At 38.7% G+C, this 23,987-nt stretch overlaps 2 protein-coding genes across 3 annotated transcripts; one reads left to right on the top strand and one right to left on the bottom strand.

Moving 5' to 3' along the window:
- Nucleotides 1-241: 241 nt before the first annotated feature.
- Nucleotides 242-17,654, bottom strand: LOC107194181 (cyclin-T). 2 transcript variants are annotated; one of them, XM_015583759.1, is made up of 8 exons: nt 17,430-17,654; nt 15,078-15,288; nt 14,869-14,992; nt 14,646-14,691; nt 13,119-13,209; nt 12,821-13,018; nt 9,738-12,704; nt 242-1,448 (listed from the first exon to the last, which is right to left on the bottom strand). In XM_015583759.1, exons 1-8 carry the CDS (start codon nt 17,573-17,575, stop codon nt 1,377-1,379), a joined length of 3,855 nt encoding a protein of 1,284 aa, XP_015439245.1. In that variant the 5' UTR covers nt 17,576-17,654; the 3' UTR covers nt 242-1,376. The 2 variants fall into 2 exon arrangements, with proteins under 2 accessions (XP_015439245.1, XP_015439244.1); XM_015583758.1 differs by lacking the exon at nt 242-1,448 and having other exon boundaries at nt 9,177-12,704.
- Nucleotides 17,655-18,936: 1,282 nt separating this feature from the next.
- Nucleotides 18,937-22,004, top strand: LOC107194062 (KAT8 regulatory NSL complex subunit 2). Its single transcript, XM_015583627.1, has 9 exons — nt 18,937-19,130; nt 19,760-20,008; nt 20,088-20,269; nt 20,370-20,538; nt 20,800-21,100; nt 21,184-21,306; nt 21,381-21,521; nt 21,600-21,842; nt 21,911-22,004. The coding sequence occupies exons 2-9, from the start codon at nt 19,767-19,769 to the stop codon at nt 21,932-21,934; spliced, it is 1,425 nt and encodes a 474-aa protein (XP_015439113.1). The 5' UTR covers nt 18,937-19,130; nt 19,760-19,766; the 3' UTR covers nt 21,935-22,004.
- The last annotated feature ends 1,983 nt before the right edge of the window (nt 22,005-23,987 follow it).

Here is a 23,987-nt window from a genome sequence, read left to right on the forward strand (position 1 = left end):
CACATCGTGTACTTTCATCGAAATCAAACGCGATCCTAAAATACATGATAAATTTCTGTATGATGCTCGATCGATTGAAGAAAAGAAAAATAATGGAGTATCAAAAAAAAAAAAAAGATTAAATGCACAATGAACGTAAGAAAAACGGAAAAAACGGGGCTAAAAGTTGTACGATAAAAATAACAGTAACCTCTGTGTCCTCAGGGTAATAGCCGTGAAAATGGCGACGCATTGTCTCTTGTTGTCCTCGATGCGGAAAAAACTGTGTGGCAGTTAAACGTAATAACAAATACAAAAAAAGAAGGGGGGTTGGGGTCTATTGAGGTTGATAAAGTAAGGGGCCCTCGGGACCAGGAACCGGAAGTTCGATATAAAATTCGACATTGAATGGAAAACCATTGTTCCTCCTGTCGTACCATAATAACTGATAATAAATCGATCCCTGAGAAACCTCCAGTGATCGTGGCAAACAACATTCTGTCGGTATATCTATGCTTCTCAAGAACAACAATCGAACTTCGAACGATCCCAAGTGCTATACGTTAATACACTCTCGACGAGTCCTCTCAATATTGTCTCGAAAAAAAAAAAAAAAAGTAAAACAAAGTTCATGTGACGCATTATGTTACAGATAATGAAGATGCGTAGGAAACGGTTTTAGGGGGCATAGATCAGTCGTTGTAATTCAATGACCGAGGACGAAATGTGTACGTGTGTGTGTGTGTGTGTGTGTGTGTGTGTGTGTATGTGTTTGTTTGTGAAGTTTGCTTTCCTCTTAACTTATCATCGCGGATACCTAATTTGTCACCTGAGTAAGAATGATTTATTTCTCCATTCATCGTTCTCGTCGCGTTTCTCTCTTTGCCTAGTCGAAGAAGGGAAAACAAAAGCATTTGTTCGCTGATCGATGTTTGTTTTGCTTTTTACGGAATTAACCTTTGGCCAACAAGTAAAACGCGCCAAGCATCGCTGCGTTTCCCCACGTCGGATATCTTCGTCTCGTTGGGCTCTCCCCGATGACGCACGCGGAACCAAAATGGCCGCCGGAACTTTCCCCATCGCCGCGTGGAGGAGGAGAGGCCGCCTCGAGCGATCTCCCATTTGGGAAAGAGATATATCCGTGTTGTGTGTGTGTGTGTGTACTCGATCGATCGATCGATCGATCGATTCGTACGGTAAAACGGGGACACAACACAACGATGAAAGCTGGCATTCCTCCTCGATGTCTCCGACGTCCCTCGTTGAGGGACGAACGAAAGCATTGAAGCAAGGTTTGTGAACTCCTTTCTTTCCGGGCGGACGGTGTGTCAGTCGTATCGGGAGCTATTTTTTCTTTGTTTTCGTTTTCTTTACCGACATCCTCTTCAGTCCGTGTACTACGTCGCGTGGGACTGCTGGGACTGCGACATCTTGCTCGAGCTTTTGTGGTGGCTGGACGAGTGCTTCTCCTGAAAATCACAAAACAGAACTGTGGTACTTCGTTCCTTTACAAATTCCTACATGCGTAATTTCATCCTCAGACACCACACTGGCGCGAATTTGCATTCGAAACATTGTAACATTCTATCTGGCCAGCAGAGTTGGGAACAATGTAATCTAATTACAAAATGTACATTGCAATTACAATTACATTGTAATTTTTATTGTAAATTTAGTACAGTTAATTACAATGGATTTTGTAATTAGATTACATTTTACTCAACTCTGCTGGTCAGCATTGGTGGAAGAAATTTTCATAGTCGAAAAATTATTGCAATTATTATACTTGAATTTCAGGGGAAATTTCACTCTGAAGAAACTAGCATAACTGTAACAAATTTTCCTATTAAAAAATGATTTCTCTATTTTGGAATTATTGTATCACGGAATTTCCGAGGAACCTTTACCTTAAAGAATATGTTGTGAGTTCAATTCTGCTTTTATTCTCTTCGAGTTCTTAGTCATAAGAAATTCAGAATTTTAATTCGCACTAGTGTGGCGTTTATATATGCTGAGGTGGGGTGTAATTTTCGAGGGTTAACGTTAAGTTAGTTTAGCTATTTGTGATTAGCGGCTCAGCAATTATATATATATACACTGGTGTCTGTTTTCAGATCGATTTACTGCACGCGTTCTCTCTGAGAAAATTGGCCGGTCTGACGGTCGATCGGTTGAAAATATCGGTCTGGTCATCGCGGACATCGAAGTGCTTGCTGTGTTTCCTTTCTTCTATTAAACAGGTCCTATTCTTGTTTCTTAAAATTATGTAGAATGAACATATCCGGTATATTTATGCCTCTGTACCCGAGTTAAAGCTTAATGAGTGAAACCAATATTCGTGATACGCTATATACAGTAGCGGACAAAAAAGGTACCATTATTTTATTCTTTTTATTATTTCCTAAAATCAACTTAAAACCTTACTATACTGGGTTTTATACAGCTTTTAATTCTTTATCAGAATACATATATATATATAATAAACATATCCCAAAGTTTAAAGTTGATGTTAAAAAATGAAAATAAATCGAAAAAATGGTACCTTTTATGTCCGCTACTGTGTTGAGTATTCGGTACGATTAATTTCCGAGGGATTTCGATGGAATCGCAAGAATTACACCCTTAGACCATGAATCCAAATGAATCTGTATGAATCGGTTCAATGAATATGAATATGTACCGATCCTGAAAAGGAATTTGTTAAAAGAAAATGAATCTTTTTAGCGTTTTGTCTCTAGGTGAAATCGAACGATTTGTGGCCCCAAAAGATTCGGGTTAACTGTAACCATCTCCAGATTCCTTTCGGTACCAGAGTAGCTACTGTCGTAAAAAGTAGGTCGAATGAGACGCAATGAAGCGTGTCCTTAAAAAAAAAAAAAAGAGAACTCTGTGTACGCATGCACGCGACACAATGGAAAAAGCCTGCTACAACCGCGGGGCGCATGCTCATGCAAAATCACACACGCACGCACGCACACACACATGACAAACAACAACAACAATAATAACAACAATAGCGTCGATGTTGAACAATAACAATGGAAAACGATCGGTAGGTACCCTCCACCAAGCAAATCAAATAACATGTGTATGAAACTTAATCACCGTCTTGCTAATCAACGGCGATTATGTATAATATCTGCATATATATATAAAATGGATATAGACTTTTACACAATGATATATATATACTCGTAATATACATATAGATGGCTGTGATATATGTATATATATATATATATATATAATGTTAGTACACAAAAAAGATGCGGCCATATGGTGTGCGATATTATATATATATATATATTATATATATATATATACACACATATTACATTGTTCTGTTTATGTATATTTAACATTCATTTATGTATATATATATATAATATGCATATATGTATGTATATATATATATATATGGTGTTGTGTTAAGAAAAAGACAAAATAATCACTAAGGTACTTTTCGTTTCCACAGAACGTTTATTTGCGATGCTTATTTCTTTTTTTTTCTTGGTCGAACACGTGACGCGTACGATCCCTGTAATTTATATATATATATATGTGTATATATAATACGATCTACAAACAGTCTAATTTCACAGTAAACCGCCTGCGTTACCCAGGGGCCTCGGACCATATCTAAATGGTTATACAGACTGCTCTTGATTATCGTCCCGAACTCAGATCCGCGCCAGGACAATAATCGTATAGGGAGAAATGCTTCAAATCTCGTAAATTCATTTTTTTACCCAAAGTCTGAGCCTCGAGACAACAAAGTATTCGCTTGACAGGTTCCACCCCCGCCCCCTAATATTAGATAACGACTGGACAATAATCGCGTAGAAGAAGCCGGACGATAATCGAGAGGAGTCTGTACACGATTCGATCATACTAGTCTCGTTTACATTCACGCTGGTCCCCCGTGTTTCCGTTCTCTCTTGTTTCAACATTGTTCTTAAAAACGGATAAATATAACGATACATAATAGAAACAACGAACGGAACCAAACCGACAACCCTTCTTCGTTGCGAGAACTTCCGAAACTCTCCTTAAAATCGAATCATTTCCGAAGAATCTATTCGAACGCAGACGTTTTATCGTGTGTCGAAAAGAAAGAAAACTAAAAGAAGAAAAGAACAGGTAACGTACGCGACAAGTGGTTTGAGTTATACATTGTGTACAGTACTGAATGCAGTGTTCGCAATTAATTGTTACGCATTTTTTTGTTTTGTTTTTGTTTGTCGTGCTTTTTCCTCTTGCCGTAGCTCAACGATCCGTATATTATTATATCCCCGTATCATTCGTATCGATCGCTGGATCATCATCACATGCGTGGACTCGTAATCCATAATTAATAATTATTTTGTCTTCGTACGACTGCCACAATTGCACAATATATTTTTCGTTTTTCTTTCTAACTAGGCCGATCACGTTTGATCTCTAGAGCTTATTATCTTTCGCCCGTTGATCCTGCTGCTGCTCCCCACGCATTCTTCTTTTCTTTCTCTCCCCCACCCGCTCAAAAAATTCCTTTCACGGTTGTACAACGCTCTGCCGTCGATTTAAGGCCAACACAAAGGCCCTACGTGTTTGTTGCTTTTGAACGGATCCAGGAAGAACAATGGCGATAAATCGATCGTCGCGATAAAAATGTTTAAAAAATCGTTTTGTTTTTCATACAGCCACATCGATGAAAAAAACAGAAGTGTGTTTTATCTTATCAAAAGAAACGCCAACTAACCCTCCGATTACGAACACCGCCTTTACGCGCAACAAGAAATTCGTAAATGGCCCTTTTCTATTCACCCGTTGTTGTGCATTCATCGACGGCGTCTTCCGTGATAACTACAGTTGTTACATTCTATAAAATTTCATTTATACATACAATTCGATGTTCCACGAATTATGAACAAAGAACATGAGAGACCACAATAGAGTGGTTCACAGTCTAAGGGCTTAAATCAATGGCGCCAGTTCTCCCTGAATTCTTCTAAACTCTCTCAAAACGTCTCGAATAGCCGTTGGTCGTTTTTTCTTTTTTTTTTTTTCACAATTACAATAAACATTCTTCGTAACCTATTTCCGCCTAGGCTCGTCCTTGCGCGAACAATGACACCCACGGATGTCAACGCTTAAAAAGTATACACACAGATGTGCCATCGAAGGGGTTCGGTTCCTTCGCTCCCGCGCAAATTTCCATACTTGGATTCCTGTTAATTCGAGGTTCATCCTCTATTATCGTCCAGACACACACACGATCTCATTTCCCTCCGGAAGAAAAATTCCTGATTGTTCCCACCAAAGAAAATTACGGGAACACGAGTACGGAATTCTGCAACGGGAAGGCCTAAAAACGAGGCAACGATCATAGCAATCACACAGTACACAATATGTAAATGGTCTAAGTTGAAAAGTTACTAGCACTAATTGCGACAATATAATTATAACAATTAACAACAATGACATCGACGCGCCATTTAAATTCTAGCGGCAACGATCCAAAAAAAAAAAAAATATATATAAGAATTTCTTCCGTTTTCTCTCTTCCGTTTGTCCGTCACAAAATGGCAATCACAAATGACGTACGCGCGCACGCGTATGTTTGTGTAAATATAAACGCAATATATATATTTTTATAATATATTAATCGTACTAATCTCTCTCACACACATTCTCTCTCAACACGTTCCTGAGATAATATATCTATCCTTTCTGTATCAATGATTAATTCTTCGTTTCTTTACTCTGCTTTTGTCTTACCCCGTATATTATATTGTCAAAGAGACGTGAATATATACATATATGTAAGTATGTATACTGATAAGAATTAAAAAAAAAAAAAAAAAAAAAAAAAAAAAAAAAACACTGATGATACGCTCGGTGTGATCAAGCTCGAAACAATCGTACAGGAGAATGTAAAAAATAAAATCTTAGGCAGACGGGTGAATCCTTAACTAATTGCTTCGTAATCTTAAGTGAATCTTAACTAATTGCTCGACGAAAATGGACTGTTTTGTTTTTATCTCTTTTTCTCGTACTTGTTGCGCTTCGCCTGCGAACTGGACGACGATATATATTGTATATCTTTGTCGATTTCCACGCGATCGATCCGTTCCCGTCGAGTTTCGTTATAAAAAAACAAGCGTTTGAGAACCGAAATCGTACACTCCGTTTCTCTTCCTATTTCGTGCGACCACGAAAGAAACCCTGAATAACCCACCCTTTGATCGGTACAACGAAATCTCGCGTTTGTACATTCGACAGCTCGTAAATTCCCGTGAAAATGCTTTCGATCGTATACACTCGATATGAATTTTTTTTACTATAAATGCAGCGGCGTAGAATCGACCGAACGGACACAAAAGATGTCCTGTCTCGAGCCACGTATGTTCGAAGAAACAATATATTTATTCTTCTCTGAAATCTTGGAAAATAAACGATCGACTCTGTGAGCGTGTACCGATTCGGAGGCGAAGCGTCGAATGACAAAGATAGTCTGTTTTAAACGACAATTGTTTTAACTACATCATTGAAATACTAACATCGATACTTCAGTCGTAAATAGTGTTCTTCTATTGTAACAATGATCTCACGATGCTTCTAATGTTAATTGTCTTCCTGTTTCGTGTCCCGGACAGTTCAGTTCGAATCGATCAAACGTAAGAACGTAAGAAAATGAAGACACGAAGAAGAATCGAAAGACAATCGTACAGAAGTCGCATTGTGTGTGTTGAGCGGTCGCGCCAAAATAACCAGTTTCACGTCCGTTTAAACCAGTCACAGTGCAACGACGGACGTGTGTGCTTTCACGCAGAAAAATCATCGTGAAAATATATATATATAATAACCCTTTGCGTGTTCATCAATGTCCCGAACCGAGGCGCGAAAAGGAGCACTATCTGAACTTCTCTAAAAACACTCGGGCGATCACCATGGACGATCCAAAATGGCCGATCCAAGATGGCCACCAGAAAAGCAGCATTTATATTACAGACTCTGCTCGATTATTATCCCGAACTTTGATCTTCGCTAGGACAATAATCGTATAGGGAGAAATGCTTCAGACCCTCGTAAATTGGTTATTTGCCCGAAATCCGAGCCTCGGCAACACAGTATGCGCTCGGCAGGTTTCAAGGCCTCCCCTCCACTCAGTGGTGGGGATAACGCCTGGACAATAATCGAGTAGAACAAGATCAGACGATAATCGAGAGGAGTCTGTACTTTCGTCGAACAGCAAAGGGTCGATCGGAAAAATATATCGTTAATAAATATATCCATTCGCGTATAAAATATTGACAAAAGTGATACAACGTGTGTTAGTTCCAACGAAATTACATATATATACCTTTACAAATTACGTAAACACTTCCGAAATTCACATTGACATAATTACACTTAATTCTCCGAGCACTCCCACGCTCACTTCACTGCATACGGATATACATATTTCGCGTGTGAGTGTCTTGTTTTTTTGCTCTTTTTAAGTAACTTTGTAAGTTTTTCTTTTCGTGTTTTTTTTTTTTTTTGTTATCGTCCTTTTCTATTTGAATCGTTTATACCGTTTCGGACTAAACGCACACCACCCTATCTCTCTGTAACCCTTTGCCAGCAAAGGAATCTATAGAACACCCTAAACGAGTCTCTTCGTGAAAAGTAACTAGACGAGGATTCCACCTCCTCGCTACCAGGGGGAGTGGAACGAAAGAAAAAAAAATTGAAAAAGGGGACCTATTCTCTTGATTGAGCACTCGTTTGTAAAAATCTATCTGCCACATTTGACTGTAAACGCTAAATAGTTTTACCTTTACTCTCTCTATTTATCTGGCAGTGCTTCGAGTATTTGTCTCGACGACAATATTTCCTTCCGTTTAGCATTATCTTTGTAATTCTGTCTAACAGTATTTGAAGCTATTCTCGCGTGACGTAGCCTGCGGTCGGCTGAATGTTCGGATATCGGAAAGAAAATCGTGCCTGCAGATTCGAAAGACCTTCGACACACTTCAATAATTCGAAACTATCGATCACATTAGCATTCGTCGGTAAATCGTAATCTTTCCGCGAATCGAAAAAGAACTCGCGACACCATCGTCTCGTTCTCGATGTGGTGATGTTTCGTTGCTTTGTCCCCCTCTCCGTCCAAGATCCCGAGGATCTCGCCCCAGTTCGTTCATCGAAACGAACGCTCACACACTCATTTAGAAACTACTCTCTAAGGAGATGCGCTACAGGTACAAAGGTGGAAAGATCGAAATATGGTAATTCGTAACACTAGGGGGATAGAGATCGTACGTCATGCTGCTACTTCTACCATTCACAAAACTGGAAGGGGAGAAGAAGAGAGGATAGAGGCATGGTGGAAAGTCTGGTTCAGCCACGTTCGCTTTCTCGGTTCTCCCTATTGTCCCCTTGTCCAAAGAACAAAAAGAATCAATTTGACGCCTGGATGCTCCATAGAAAAATATTTCATAATTCGAATTTTGCTATCAGTGAGCCCGAAACGGATAATATTGTACAAGGTAGAATATGTTCGAGAGTATAATCCTGTGGAAGAAATAGAATAACTATTTTCGCACGAACTTAAGACACCATACGTTTTCTTAATTTTTTTCTTATTTTTTGTCACCGTCAGATTTCAGAATAGCCTGTGTTTCTTAAGTTTCTGTGGAAAAACTTACAATATTCCTTCCACTAACTACAGTAAATCATCGATGAGTGTTCAGACGTCATCCACACCACTGGGCGCTTGAGTGGTTCCAGGGGGGACCCCCAATGGTGGGGATGACGTCTGAACACTCAGTGTCGAGGAGCTTTAGAACACTAATCGATAATTGCCTGTATACAATAAATATTAGCCCGTACAAATGAATAATCCATGTTGTTTAAAAAGACGACAAAATAGTTCGACGTAAATCCGTTACTTAGTAAACACTAAAAAAAAAAAGGCCTAAATACTAAACGCCATCTGGGCTAACCCTAAGTCTCTAGATACTAACAGATTTTTCTATTTCCCTAGAGACATAAAACTTGCCAACAGGTAGTGGATCATTCACCAATTCGTCTGCCACGCAACGAACAATCAAGTCGATGGAGAAAAACGAGAAACCGAAAAGTGGCTGGAGCCATTTGGCGCTACTTTTTGGGGAAGTGGGAGACTACCTTTGAAAGTCCACTACAAGACAAGGATTTCCGTACAAACGTTATTCCGGCGGTGGTGGGGGCGGTGGTGAGGAACTTGGGGGTGGTCCGCTCGGTAAGGGTGGCGGCGGTGTCTTGGGTTCCTGCTGCCGAGCCGACTGAACAGCGACCGGGATCATGCCCTGGCCCGGTCGCATGCCCGACAGCAAGGACGGCGGCGGTACAGACGTGTCAATCGCTCCATCCGGCGTCATGATCACGTTCCCCGTCGGATACATCTGGTACTGTTGCTGATACTGCGAATAGTACATCACCGGATCGTACATGTATCCGGCGGGGTGGTTGTAGATCGATGGTGGCGGATAATTAGCAAAGAAATACGACGAGTCCGGCTGGGACTGATTCACGCGACCACCACCACCGCCGCCCCTGGTGTAGTTCGGATCGCCGCCACGGACGGAGGATGGATGAGGATGATGCGGATTACGAGCATTGTTACTATTGTAGGTGTCTTGCTGATAGTAGCCGTCCCGCTGGCCGGGAGCACCGTAATGGGCCGCCGATCCTGCTGTTGATGGACCACGCCCGATATACTGGCGGCCGCCTCTACCGCCTCCACGTACCTTGTTATTGCTGCCTGAACTATAGTGTCTGCCGTTCTGCCGTTCGCCAGGTCGGTGTTGCTGCCCGTAGCCACCACTCGCCGATGAGACCTGCTGCAATTGCTGCTGCTGCTGCTGCTGCTTCTTCGTCGGTAGACTGGTCATTGGGCTTTCCTTCGCGTCCGCTCGGTCGCGTTTCCGACTCTCGTTCGTGAATTCCGGCACGACGGTGCTGGTGCTGCTCGAGCTATTCGTTGTTGAGGATGCACCGCCGGTCGAGCTACGGGAAATCCCGTCCGTGCGGATTTTGATCTTTAACGGGGCCTGGACAACCGGCTGGACCGGTGAATTCGACACACTGTCCGCGCCTTTCAACCGTTCTTTGGGGATAATGATCTTGATGCTGGTGCTCTGTGGTGATTTGTTCTTGTCGGGCGGCGCCATCGCGCTACCCGCGGTACTGCCCGTCGACTCTGTGCTCAGGTTCAATTTGTCCTTGGGTATCGTGATTTTAATGGGCACTGCAGCCGACACAGTCTCGTCCCCGGCTGATTTCTCCTTCTCCTTCTCCCGATGCTTCTCTTTGTCCTTATCTTTGTGTTTGTGCTTGTGTTTGTCCTTGCTCTTCTCCTTGTCTTTGTGCTTGTGCTTCTCCTTCTTCTTCTTCTTCTCGCTCTTGTGATGCTCCGATCGCTTCTCTTCAGGGGCAGTTGGAACCGTCACGGTTGTCGTCGACGTTGGCACCGAGACTACGGACTCTGTACTGCTCAGCACCGGTCCGGTGAGCGCGCTTATGTCGACGGTCGACGCTATCGCAGGCTCGTTCACCGTCGGCAGGGACAAGCACTGATTCTGGATTGGGATATGATGATCCGCCAGCGATAACGAATGCGACAGAGACTGCTGTTGCTGCGACAGTTGCGGCTGTGGCTGTTGCAAATGCTGCTGGTGAAACTGCTCCTGCGGCGTTTGTTGCTGGGCCAATGATTGGCCGAACGGCTGCATACTCTGAAGCAACGACGGCATCGGTGCCAATGGCTCCTGGAGCAGAGCACTTATACTCTGCGCGGACTTCATCGGCGACAGGTATTCCGCTTTGATCTGTTGATGCTCCATCTTCTTCGACATGTCGGTCTTGTACGACTCTTTCTTCACTTGGAACTCCTGAGACTCCTGCTTCACCGCGTTCGTGTCCAGACCATTCGTCAAACCTTGCAGACTCGACAAACCTTGCTGGTGTTGCGTCACACCGAACCGCGATAATGTCGGTTCCGTGTCGAACGGCTTGATCAACTCCGGTGGTTTCATGTCGTTCGCGATCTGACTGGCTCTGCCATTCGACGATGGATTGTCCCTGATCGGTTGTATCAATTCCGGTACCCTGCCGAGCATCTTGACGGCCTCGAAGCTAGACGTGTCCTCTATCTTCACTTTAACCGGCTGTCCACCTTCGCTGGCGCTACCCGAGCGATGCCTCTTATGGGACGACGTGGAAACATCGCCTGCAGGCCGTTTCATTGAAAGCGCCGTCTCCTGCTGCTGCTGCTGCTGCTGCAAAGCAGGCGGGCTCGCAAACGGTGACACTAAATTAAAACCTATCGACGTGTCCGTCACGCGCTCTTGTTTAGGAACTTTTGCAGCCGACGGCGGCGTCTTCTGCTTGGACTTAGGCCTCTGCGAGTGGGATTCTCGAGGCGTCGGTACCTTCTCCGGGCTGAACAACGATTTGTGCTTGCCAGGGGGCGTTTGTAACATGGCCGGTTGGATGTCCAACGAATTCTTCTCGGTGTCGTCGTGCCGTGGCCGTTTCTCCGTTTTCGGATCATCGAGATTGTTCAAGGACGTCAGACTCGACGCCTGAGTGCTACAGATCTTGATCTTGTCTTTCAATATTTGCCAAACACCGTGGGCGGTGTGCTGATTCGAGACCGTTTTCGACGATAAAGGTTTCTGAGAGAGCAATACACTCGAACCGGTCGGGGACTTCTCCTGCGTGAACGAACTCTGGCCGGTGGTCAGCTTTCCATCGACCGGAACCGCGCCACCGCTGGTTTGTAATTTTTCCGGTTGATTGTATTTAGTGTGATGAGTCGGTTTCTGTGCATTCGATACGTACGACACTTCGAGCGCGGGTTTCGGCGGCGGCAAGGGCTTCTCGATGATCTTCCTCACCTCCTCGCACCTCTGCTCTAGACTGTCGGACTTCCTTTGTCGATCAGCTCTCGACGGGTCCGGATATTTGTATCCTTTCTGCTCACTGTCTTTTCTATGCTCCACAGGCTTGTGCCTTGGATCGTACATTCTCTTCTCGTGACCCTGATGCTTACTACTCTCTACTCCGCTTAATCTATGCACACTATGGTTATTATTACTAAGTTTCTCCTGCATGTTTCCATGCGATACCGGCTCCTGTAGCGGCCCGACATCAGATCTGTGAGCAGCAGAGTCGGTCAAGGAATTGTCCGAGCTCGGTTCCTTCGGCACTGCGTGACTATGTAAATGAAGGGTACTACTGCTACTACTGCTACTTGTCGTCGAGTTGTATTCCCTTTGTAACCTCTGTCTATTAGGATCGCGATTTGGTTCCCTAGCTTGACTGCTACTCGAGTGTCTCTGCGGCACCGATTGGCCGACCTTCGCGTCCGGTCTGTGGTGATGATTATGATGAAGCCCCTTCTGGCCAGGCGGCAACTGATGCTTATTCAACACGTTTGTACTAGACACAGGCTTATGATGATGCGAATGATGCTTGTTAACGTCCGATGCGTGACTTTGCGCGGCTGTCGACGGAACCGCCGCCTTCTCCCTTTCTAAACGTTCCCGTTCCTTCTTCTCGCGATACTCCCGGTAATCGACTGGCGGCCTCGTGGGAACAGCGGTAATTTGTTTCTTGTCTTCTAACTTGTCCGAGTAATGAGGTCGATTCATATGGAATGTCGGTCCATCGGCCGTCGTCGCAGGAGACTGTACTTTACGAGGTTCCGCGTCCTGCAAAAGATTCAACGGTATCAACGAATCTGTTCTTATAAAAATATGAATAGCATCGAGACACGCTACAGTATTTTTCAGTATTGAAGATTTATTATTCAGCGAAAGATACTCACAAAAGGTGAATTTGGTAAACTAGTATGATTGATGCTTGTACTTTGACTGGCGGATATGCTCATGATTTTCCTCTTTAGTCTCGAGGGACATTTATCAAATATGTGGAGGAATTCTGCGGTAAGTTCCTGAAGGAGTTCAGAAGTAACCGTCCTGTCGACGTACCAGAACCAATGCTTCCCTTCTGTACTCTGTGGTATCTATATGAAAATAATTATGATAGTTGTATTAATTAATTGGATGATTTTTTATTTAGAAATTCGTAATTCTTTTTTTTATGCGACAGTTGCAATACTTTACCTCCCAGTTGGACCATTTACAGGCGAGATGTATGCAGAAACAGGCGACTACTGTTGGTTTGTACTGCAGACACATTGTTGTCAAATGTAAACTGAAACGAAAAAATTCTTCTATAAATTGACAGGGGAACGTTGATACCTTCTGTACCGACCACTGTTCCGTGTAATATAACCCACGGCGTGAAAAGAACTGTACTATAAAAAGACATGTACAAGTTCTATTAAACATGGGTAATATCGGGATAAAACCAGGACGAATTTCTTACGATTCGTTCAAGACGATTGATTACATTGTTTTCCAATTCGAACTTTCGGTCTGTGAATATAATTTTTAATTCCAAAGAGTACGTTTCCAAAACAATTGAAAGAACAGCACATGTTGATGCAATGCTACTTTTTCGCGATGAGCTACACAAACTTATTTATATGTGAATTTTTCCATAGACGACAATTAGTATAAGCCCTATAACACTCTGTTGTATCGTAACAAATTTTACCGAAGTTTGCCCCAACATAATCCCATGATAGAGTGAATAATAGTACCATATTAAATAGTACACGAAGCATAAAGTAACAAACTAAAATGACCAACTCTTGTATATTCGAGAGAACGTATTTTTAAGTAAAAAAATTCTTATAAGTTTTAAAATTTCAATTGTTTTGCTTACAACAGAGATAGGTTAAGGCTTAATCCAAACTAAACATTCAAGTCATCTATTCGAATATTATTCAATGATCATACTTTTATAAAAATAATCAAATAATATTTGAATAAATTGGGACCTGATTGTGACCATGCTATAATGAAATGCTAACACAAACAAACTCTATTGATATGTCTATATATTCTCCTATCTTTAATTGTTAATTATCTCTGTGCATTCACACATCGTATTACTGTTTTCACATTCATGTCATCCACTCTTCTAATCTCTTTTGTGCATCTACAGCTTGAAAATAAGTGTATATAAATATAAAAATAAAAAACTGGACAATATACCGTAATTTAAGAGAAAACGATCAGTCGTTAAGAATATTTCATTTACCTTCGATTAAGCAATCCTCATCGTGAACTTAGTTTACGAAATAAACTTCGTTTCGCTTTGGCATACGTTCTCTTTAGAATCAGACATTACCGCGACTGCAACGCAACATTCCTCCCAAAAAGTTACTGTTGACAATTTAAACATTCGCATTAGAACTCGAAAAGCGTGTGAAATCAAAGTAAACTTTTGTTGTACTAAAGAAAACGTTATTAAGTCCTATCATCGTGCTTTCATGATACACCCACAGTGTTCCTAAGCTTCCCTTGAATTTATAGATACCATCAATTAAATCAATTAAAAATAAAACCTACATATACAATTCCGTTTCACGTTTACTTTGCTTTCTGATGGAATAACAGGTCAGAATGTTGCGCCAGTGGCTATTGCCTGACAGTTTTAGCTTGGAAATATGCTCCAGCTGGCATCTATTTGACCAGAAGACTGCTAAGAGTAAGAGATACTAGGAAATAATGTGTAGCCACCTGTTAGATGCCATGAAGTATGAAGTCTGGGCTAAGTCCTTGCTCGCTGCAAAAAAAAAGATTGTAAAACTTTAATAGAATTTAGTATTTCACAGTGCAGTTGTTAGTTCACATACAGATGTTATTATTCCTGTTTGTTAAGCTTTTCTTACGATTGCTACGTGTTTAGTGAAAATGAGACTGACTGTATCATGGAACGATTAACTATACGTAATATATGTACCTTTAACCAGTTGACAACACCTAACAACATGTGTGTGGGGATGATCAATGGCGACATCAAACCCCAATGTTTGCAGTAGGACATTTTCATTGAAAACCAGGTCCTGAGCTTGCTCAAGGTATTGCTATAAATTAATATATTACTCGAATGATGATCTCTTTGTGTCGTTTTTTCTTGATTACTTCTTGGGTTGATTTTCTGAATCCTACCTCAGACCTGATGTCAGGTGGGGGCTGATCTCTGTGGAGACACATGTGTGCCATTTTGATAACATGTTCTAACTTGCGCGGTTGTTCTTCGACTTTTGCCGCTAAAAATAGTGCTGCCGCCGCGATTGCATTCCTGTGGAAGTGTGACAGCGAGTGGAATACGTAGAACCTGTGCATGTACACTATTGCTGTGTTGATACATAATTGCGTTCTGTGATTCACTAATTAAGGAAAACATCAAACAATGTATATTGCCTATTACATTTCCATATTTGATACAGTAGCGATTACATATTATTTTAAAATTATAAGAAATATTCATGCTGTTTTTCTTGAACTATTATAATTTCTAATTGTGAAAATTGTTTAGAATAAGACATGGTCATTCTTTGGTTCTACACGATGCAGAGAACTAAGGATAAATACATAAATCACTTACTAATGCAATAAATAAAAAAATATACGAGTAGAATATTAGAAATGACAAAATTAAATCATTTTCACTGAAGTGTTACGATACAAGAGACGTACAAACAAATCTTTGGACACTTATTTTTACAATACTTGAAAAAAATATTTTCAAAAATAGATACAAATGTAGGAAAATTTCTCAAAGGAAGCACGTTTTATATAGTTTTACGTATAATAGGATAGTAAATTAAAAAGAAAAAAAATATTAAAGTAGCAAACTGCACTCAGACACGAAAATACTATTAAATTAAATGGTAAGATTAGAAAATAGAGGGAACAATAGATTATACTTAAAAAATTTTATTTAAACTGTAAATTACATTTAATATAAAAAACTTGATCAACAAAGTCACATAATGTTGCTGTGTACTCTTGCCTTTTATCTAAAGATCTTCTCAGTTTATATTTTTTTGCATTAATACTATTAACATTTTATTTATTTTTTTTTTAAATTATTTACTACCTTAATTAAAAGTGCATATAAATTAAGATGTCAGAAAAGCTTACAATAGAATGAAAATAGAACAATACAAAAGAGGCCATCACTCTGTCATTGTGTTTTTAGTACATAAGAAGTTGATACAAGAATACTGTGTGCTGTTGAGTAGAACTAGAAAAATTGATACTATAGTTCTCTAAGCGAATTTCATCTAATACCATAATCTCAAGATACGCTCATCAAATTTTGATTCGAAATAATATGAAGAATATGTTGAAGTTCTCACAACCAGTATGGCAATTAAGAATTTTATGACAAACATGTATCTGAAACATAAAAATGTTATGGAAAATACAAATATTTTTTTGTGTTTTGTAACTTGATTCTATGTATAAAATGTTTTCAAAATAATAGTACTGTTAAACAATTATAATCTTATTATAGAAGTTAATTCTTAAACTATTTAAATAATAATAATAATAAATTACTAAAATCCTTAAAAATCAATGTCCTTTAATAAAGATTAGCCCATTATTAGAGATGCAATATTATAAAGAATGGATTCAGTTAAATTTTCTATACGATATGAAATATCAATGATAGTAAGGTACTTATTGACTTTGTTAGTTATATTTGCTGACATTTACAACAGGAATGTCCCAAATTATCTCAACTCAAATTTGATTTGCATTAGTTTCACTGTAAAAATCATTATCTCTAAAAGAGACGTATGTGCTTTGCCTTATCAATAAAACTCAGTCCTCAATGAAATAACTTTAGGAGTTTCTTATAGCTTGTAAACCAACTATAGCAAATGCTTCTCATATAAGCGTACAATAACACATTCATCGGCAAGTGAGATCGACCCTTGATGCTATGTATAAAGATGCATAAAGAAAGGACAAACTGAAAATACAAGGAAAATATACTTGTATAAGGAATATCAGCAAAAAAAACCGTGCCTTTGGTTGGTAATACTGTCAAACTTGGCTTGGCAAACAATGCTGCCTTTCCATGACCCTATTCCCCGTCCTCCTTTCGGCTAACAAAATTTCTCGGTATTCTCACTCACCCAAAACATTTCCTACGGGAACACGGTCGTATTGAACAGCTCGAAAATCCAAAAATTCTACGGGTTCACTAAATGTGTAACGCGAGAATGTCCAATATGGAGAATCGGTAATCATGACGCGTGACCTCCTCTCTTTCGCACGTCACTCGTGTTTACAACACATTACGTATCTCGCGTTTACTCGGAATTCCGAACTATTGATGGATCGTTACGTAAGATGTAGATAATCACGCGAACATACACGACCGTTTGGGGGTGATTTTTCAGCGGGTGAAAGCATCGAAAACGAATGTAAAACATCGGTGGGGACAGGGGGCAAAGGGAGGTTGAGAGAACACGCAACCGAACATGCACTCGTTAAAAAGGATACACCGCGAGCCGCTGTCCCATATCCTGAATGAAATTCGCTGCCTGCTGTCGGTAGCTCAGTTCCTTATCCGCGTCGATGCCGCATCGTCTGCTCGGCGTGTTTGTGAGCTGTTCTTTCGCAAAGTACCATTTTTCGTCAGCCGCCATTTATATGTACACACAACTCGGTACTAACGATGCGCACTTCACGGCGGTTCCGACGGCGGCGACAAAGCGGCAAGCACGACGAACGCGCAACAGCGACACGTTGAAAACTTCACGTCACTACGCTGACCGGAAACTCCACTCTAAGTCCATACTCACAGACGAACATTTCACAGTGAATCATGATCGCGCGTTTATAAAGAAGTAAATAAATTCTTTATTTCTGTTTCTCTGGCGTGTCACTGTTTCACGAATTATTTTAATAATTCTCGTACCATATAGTTACAACAGTTTACTGGTTTTTAATTGTTAGTCAAGTAACTTGCTGTTCACGCTAGCATGCGAGCTTTTAAATACCGGGCATAGAAGCTTTCTTTTTCGTCGAATTATTCCGGTACGCGGTCAACTTCACGGCACTGCATCGGAATCGTACAGGAAATGAAAAATGAACTTCAGAGATGCTTCAGAGGCTTCAACGCTTACGTATATTTATGATAATAGATTGTTGTGATTTACAGAGGCTCGTACGTAACTCTTTGATACCGTTTAGATCAGTTCTGCTCTCGTGCACGTTTTATTTGTTCGAATATCTTGTTACGAAACCACATTTCTGTGTGGTTGTAATATGTTCATAGAGTTGTCTCTTTGAGTAGCGCATCACTATCATTAAGTATAATTCAGAATTTCGTATATATAGAAAGTTCGGTACGCAAAGTGATCAACGATGTGATGTGTCGATTATTGCACGGAAATGTCATCTACGTGCATCATTTATTCGTCTATTATATCATGTAAAGTAACTTTCGTTTATGAATTTTCGACAGGCCATGAGGTTGGTTACAAAAAAACAAGGTTAATCACAGAAGATACTATCAACTGTGATAACGTAATAAAATTTATCCCTGCATCTTATGTAATGATATTAAAGATACTTAGTGTGCTTTGGTTTTACGCAGTATTAAAATTTATCCTTTTCCAACGAAGAACCATAGAATGCTATTTGTTATTATGTTGCAGAAAATGTTCTATTTAACTGTATGTTGACACGATTACTGCAACGAACGTGTATGTCTCGAAACGAATATCGCAAATTCTTTCCTCATGATCACGTTGCGTTTGGTTAACAGTAAACACGCGTGCGTCACGCAATAAAACCAACTCGTTTAACACTTTACAACCAACGTCATAACCTATCTGAACTTTTTTTGATCTACCGATAAGTATGAATCACGTAGTTTATGAATTGGAACTTTTGAGCTTTAAACTCCCGGAAGTGACGCAACGTTCGTTCAACTAGTATAGTACGTGCACGCAGCCAATGTTATTCCTGTAGTAGCGTCTCGTTATTTCGGTCCTGACAAAGGACCCCGTGCTTTATTATCGAGTATTCATTATTTTGTTCCCATACAATTTCCAACTTACGGCACGGTCGCCGCTACTTTACGCTTCACCGAGTTATCTTTTTCCCCTGAAGTTTCCAGAAGAACGTTGACGGTGACAGGCGTGAACGGTTGGCACTGTCTTTTTCGTCTCGGAAGAATTGATGTAAAAGATCACGGTAAGTTTCTAAAAAAAAATAAATTATGCTCTGCGGCTGCCCCAAGTCCTGCTCGTTCCGTTTTACGCCGATTTTTCACAAAAACCAATCACATGTCCGCCTCATTCTTTCGAAATTCGTCCATACATCAATGAAACTTCATTCAACATCCCACATACAAAATGGCGATCGACTACCACTTGTTACAAATATCAGTTTTTTGATATTTGTTTTTCTTTTAATCGATTGAAAATTTGCATCTGTACAATGTGTAATATTGAATGAAAATTTTACAAGTATTCAATACATGTTAACATGAAGATATTTAGAACGTTAATGCAATTGGTTTGATTTCCGATGTAAGTTCTCGCGGTAAATTTGAAGTTATAGAACTCATTCGATATATTTTTAAAGTTTTATATTAAGGGAATACATGTGTTCAAAAAGCTTTTGTTTTGTATTTTATTGTATATATTTAGATATTTCGTCTCTTAAATTTTCTGAAAAAACATGAAAGATATTATAAATAAATCAATTTGAACGTAGCTATGGCTATTGCTATTTTCTTAAAAGTCAATGTTCCGTCCTTTTCACGATTAATTGCTATAAAACTTTTATTTCTTACTATATAATTTTTATTTTTTACACAGACAAGGTATGTTTCGTATCCCAAAAACAATGCCTGTGACTACAGTAGTCACAAAAAAATCAAAGCAAACACATGCTTGTCTATACGCATCCTATGAATGTACGCAGTCTTGTCTGGAAGGATACAATTACTGCATCAAACATATTCTTGAGGATCCAAATGCACCTTACAAACAATGTGGTTTTGTTTATAATACCAATGGTAGAAAGTGCCAAAACGCAGCACCAAAGTTGGACAGAAGAGATATTTCGTATGTGCAATGATCAGATTTACATAAATCATTTAATATAATCTTCCTTGGACTGCACATAGTTATTTCTTTTCAACAGATATTGCACTGAACATACTAGAAAAGCTCAGATAGCACGTATAAAATCAACATCCAGGCATTCATTACCACAGTCGCCTGAAATGCTATTACTAAACTTAAGTCACTATGTTAAACCAACCGACTCAAGCACAGAAGACACAGAGGATGAAGAAGGAAAAATCAAAGCGTTGGATCCTTTCAGTAAGTTTAGATTCGGTCAAAATTATATTTATGTTTTGAAGATCTCTACAAATAAGAAAGCTTTTCAATTCTGGCCCTTAACTGTGCTTTGAAATTTTAGCTGAGGTCGATGCATTCAGAGTAAATGCAAGTGGATGTGATATCTTAGACTATGCTAGTTCTTCGGATAGTGATGTTGAACCTACAGTAGTGAGTGATACTTTACGAGGAAGCTATCTGGATGATAGTGATAATGAAAGTTTATATAGCGCACAAGAGGATCCCTTAAAGTAAGGATAAGATTGTACTGTAGGTTTTACAATACCTTATTATATGAAAAACGTAACTCTGTAGAATATCAGCTAGCATGCTTTAGCTTGAGCAAATCTATCCAATACTTTTAATTCTTCCTTACACACAACCTTTACATAATAGTAATGTAGCTTAACAAAAGCTTTAAACTCTCAGTACTGCAGACTTGGATTTTGTAGTTGCTTCATGCGAAGATAAGAAACTCAATTCTATCAAATAAGTAGTATTAATTTTTTAAGGCACGCAGGAATTTTCACCGCCGAGGAGGTGATATACATTGCAAGGGAAAAATTGATTCGGCTTCAATCACTTTATATTGATCAATTTAGAAGACTACAGTACACTTTAAAAGAAAAAAGACGGAAATATTTGCACGGTCTAAAGAAAGAGAAGGAAACATTGTGTAGCATACATGATCAACCGAAAGAAGCTACGAAAGAAAAAAATATTTACGAAAAATTGAAAGCTTTAAATCGATATCATAGACGAAGTGGAGTCGAGGCTATATTGTATAGAAAATCATTAGAACGTAGGGCACAGGTAATGCACGGATGTACTATGTTGTTAAGATTTCCATTAAAATTCTTTTCGACTAAAGAGAATGGTTGATGAATTTATTCCAGGCAACGGATGGACCTGCACAAAAAATACCAAGTGTATCAAAATGTATCTTCACGGAAGGTGGAGTGAAATGTGGGGAAAGAACTCTTCCTGCTGCAAAACATTGTCGTAAACATATTCTTAAAGTAAGATTATATTATCAATTTACAGTATTAAAATAGTATAAGACTAAACAAAAGAAACGATATTGCATTGACAGGATCAACATCAAGTTTTGTTTAAAGCTTGCGGAGCAGTTAGAGCAGATATAGAATGTCATGAGCCAGTGCCTGTAATTTTCGATACCAATTGCGTGTTCCATATGAATTTACCAGCCGAATGTAAACTGGAGTCCATGAAAGTAAGCATTTAAATAAGTACAGTATTACCATGTATACATATATCACATAAACAGTATATAAATGATTATTTAATCCAGTTTAAAGAAACCATACCGGAAGTGCCAGAAATGTCAATAACAGATAGTCAGTCTATGGAGATCGATGTAGTAGGTGAAATGCAAGAAATCGATCCAGATGATGATATGGCTGGGTTAATGAGGGAAATGAGTGATGCTGCTCATATGAAGCCAGCGTTTAACGAAAGCTTAAATAGCGAAGCTAGCACGGACACTGCGTTCAGTTTATCAGCACAGATGAGCGATAAAGACGACCTTGTTTCTGTATGACAAAACATTTTCTTATGATCTCTAATAATATAATGTTAATACTTGTTACATCATTTTGTTAGGATTACCAGAACGAAGTCATATAACATAATAAGAAGAAAATACTTGAAAAGTCTGTAAGTTTTACTACGATTGTATATTAAGTGTTCTGAAACGCGGAAAAGAATATTTTGAACAGATGATGCATATTGTCTAACAACAAAAAGTATATTAACTATGTAGTTTATAATTTTATGCAATTCGTATGCGTATATTTATTGTTGAGCATTTCATCTGTAAATATGTCATTCACATTCTTCTATTATTCTGTTTGAAAGAATAAAAAAGATCATTATTCGTTATCTTCTTCTCTTGGGCTCCTTGTGTTATGCTTTTTCCTTAGTATTATACGATGGAACAATCCCCTTGAAGAAAATCAATGCAAACTGATTAAAAAGTATTTTTAGTTGGAAATTTCTGATAAGAAGGAAATAGATTAGTAGCATTCTTATTTGTTTTATGTATACAAAACTTGTGATGTTAGATTAAGATTGTTTAAGAAAATAACTTATATTTTTTTTAGTATTTTCGCGAATGTTCTAATTTAGTGTAGACAAATGGGGATATTACGACGAATTAGGGGGAAGCCGATTTAACAGACATATTTATTAAAGCAAATGACAACTGATCTCTTCTTAGAAACAGTAAAATATTCCTTCAAATAAAAACCAACAAGTGTACGGCTTGCTATTGCATTAAAGTAAAATTAAAACTACTTAGGAAGTATAATAATGTGTAAACATGTAATATAATATGTAAAAACTAATGTTTATACATAGCATTCGAAATTTTACAAAAAGCGCAAATCATTTAGTTAATTACATCGGTATCGATGTAAGATACAATTTTAGAAATAATGTTCGCTTACAAGAATACAACGCTTTTTTTCGATTTTTTACATTTTCTGTAAAAAAATACATTGTTATCGATCGTAGCATTAATATTAACATACAAACAAAATAAGTGTCATAAGTAACTTACAATAAGTAGATGAGGAGGTCTCCCCACAATTTGGTTGTTTAAATGGTACATTTTTTTACGTAATAAAAAAAAGTACGTAATACATATTTGCAACGGACATTTAAGTGTGATTCGAGCAATGTCCATGGTAAATGCAATCGGGTCGAAACGATTTGTACACAACATCGAGAAAATAAATCTCGTGAAAAACACAATCTTTTGCAAAATTTCAACATGCTTCTTGAACAACATTTTTCTTCGTCACGATTAACGATAAAGTTATCACTAGTTTATATAAGTACAGCTAAAAATGTTTAGGTTTATAGCTACAGTTATTTGGATTTTAAGTTTCGATCGTATATTACGGCATGACATGCAGATATGTACCTAGAATTATGAGCAATTACCGATAAAAGAAAACTGGTAATTACTGTGGCAGTATGAGAATACTTTTAAAGTTTTAATATTATCGAATTATTACGAACGGTGTAATATATTTTTGTACCATTTTTGTTCATTTCGATCAATATTTGATCAAGTTGTTTTATGCACAAGCGTGTCTGTTGTTAAGTAAAGTTAAGACGCGGTACGGTATCGTCGGTAAATATTTTATATATTTTATAAACATTCTCGTTTGTATCAATTAATGAAAGAAAAATTTTCATATGTACTTCTTTCTAGAATCGAATTCAAGACTGTGCATAATACATACTAAGTAATTACACTAAAACAGCTTAACTGAAGGAGCACCGGAAATTTAAAGACGAACATTTTTGTGAACTCATTAAAATGCAATTATGAACAATGAATACGTAGTTTCCTATAATTTGTTATCGATTTAATACCACTAACTTGTTTCTTCGATCTACCTGAATTATAATTATCTTAAAAGATATATAGAGCACTTTGATAATTTCAATCATATACTTCTGACGATAGCATTATATGCAACACGGATTTTCAGTTATAAGGTATTTATCTGAAATTGTATCTAAATTATTGCATCGAAATAATGAATGCAGTTATTAAATATATCACAATTCAACTTGGGCACTGATTGCTTTCAAGCACATATAAATTGTGAATGCCAAGCAATTGATAAACAAAGGATATATGCGGATTTTAATTTATATTTTGAAC

This window comes from Dufourea novaeangliae, unplaced genomic scaffold (genome assembly GCF_001272555.1).
Source record: "Dufourea novaeangliae isolate 0120121106 unplaced genomic scaffold, ASM127255v1 scaffold21, whole genome shotgun sequence".
Taxonomy (NCBI): domain Eukaryota; kingdom Metazoa; phylum Arthropoda; class Insecta; order Hymenoptera; family Halictidae; genus Dufourea; species Dufourea novaeangliae.

Bases quoted from the DNA above. Each gene is read 5' to 3' on its own strand.
- LOC107194181 (XM_015583758.1), bottom strand. From the start codon at position 17,575: ATGGCGGCTGACGAAAAATGGTACTTTGCGAAAGAACAGCTCACAAAC. The intron at 14,993-15,077 runs GTAGGATTCAGA...ATTAATTTATAG, and splicing joins CACCTGACATCAGGTCTGAG to CAATACCTTGAGCAAGCTCA. The intron at 13,210-14,645 runs GTGGCTACACAT...TTTTCGTTTCAG, and splicing joins TACTTCATGGCATCTAACAG to TTTACATTTGACAACAATGT.
- LOC107194062 (XM_015583627.1), top strand. From the start codon at position 19,767: ATGTTTCGTATCCCAAAAACAATGCCTGTGACTACAGTAGTCACAAAA. The intron at 20,009-20,087 runs GTATGTGCAATG...TCTTTTCAACAG, and splicing joins TTGGACAGAAGAGATATTTC to ATATTGCACTGAACATACTA. The intron at 21,522-21,599 runs GTAAGCATTTAA...TATTTAATCCAG, and splicing joins GTAAACTGGAGTCCATGAAA to TTTAAAGAAACCATACCGGA.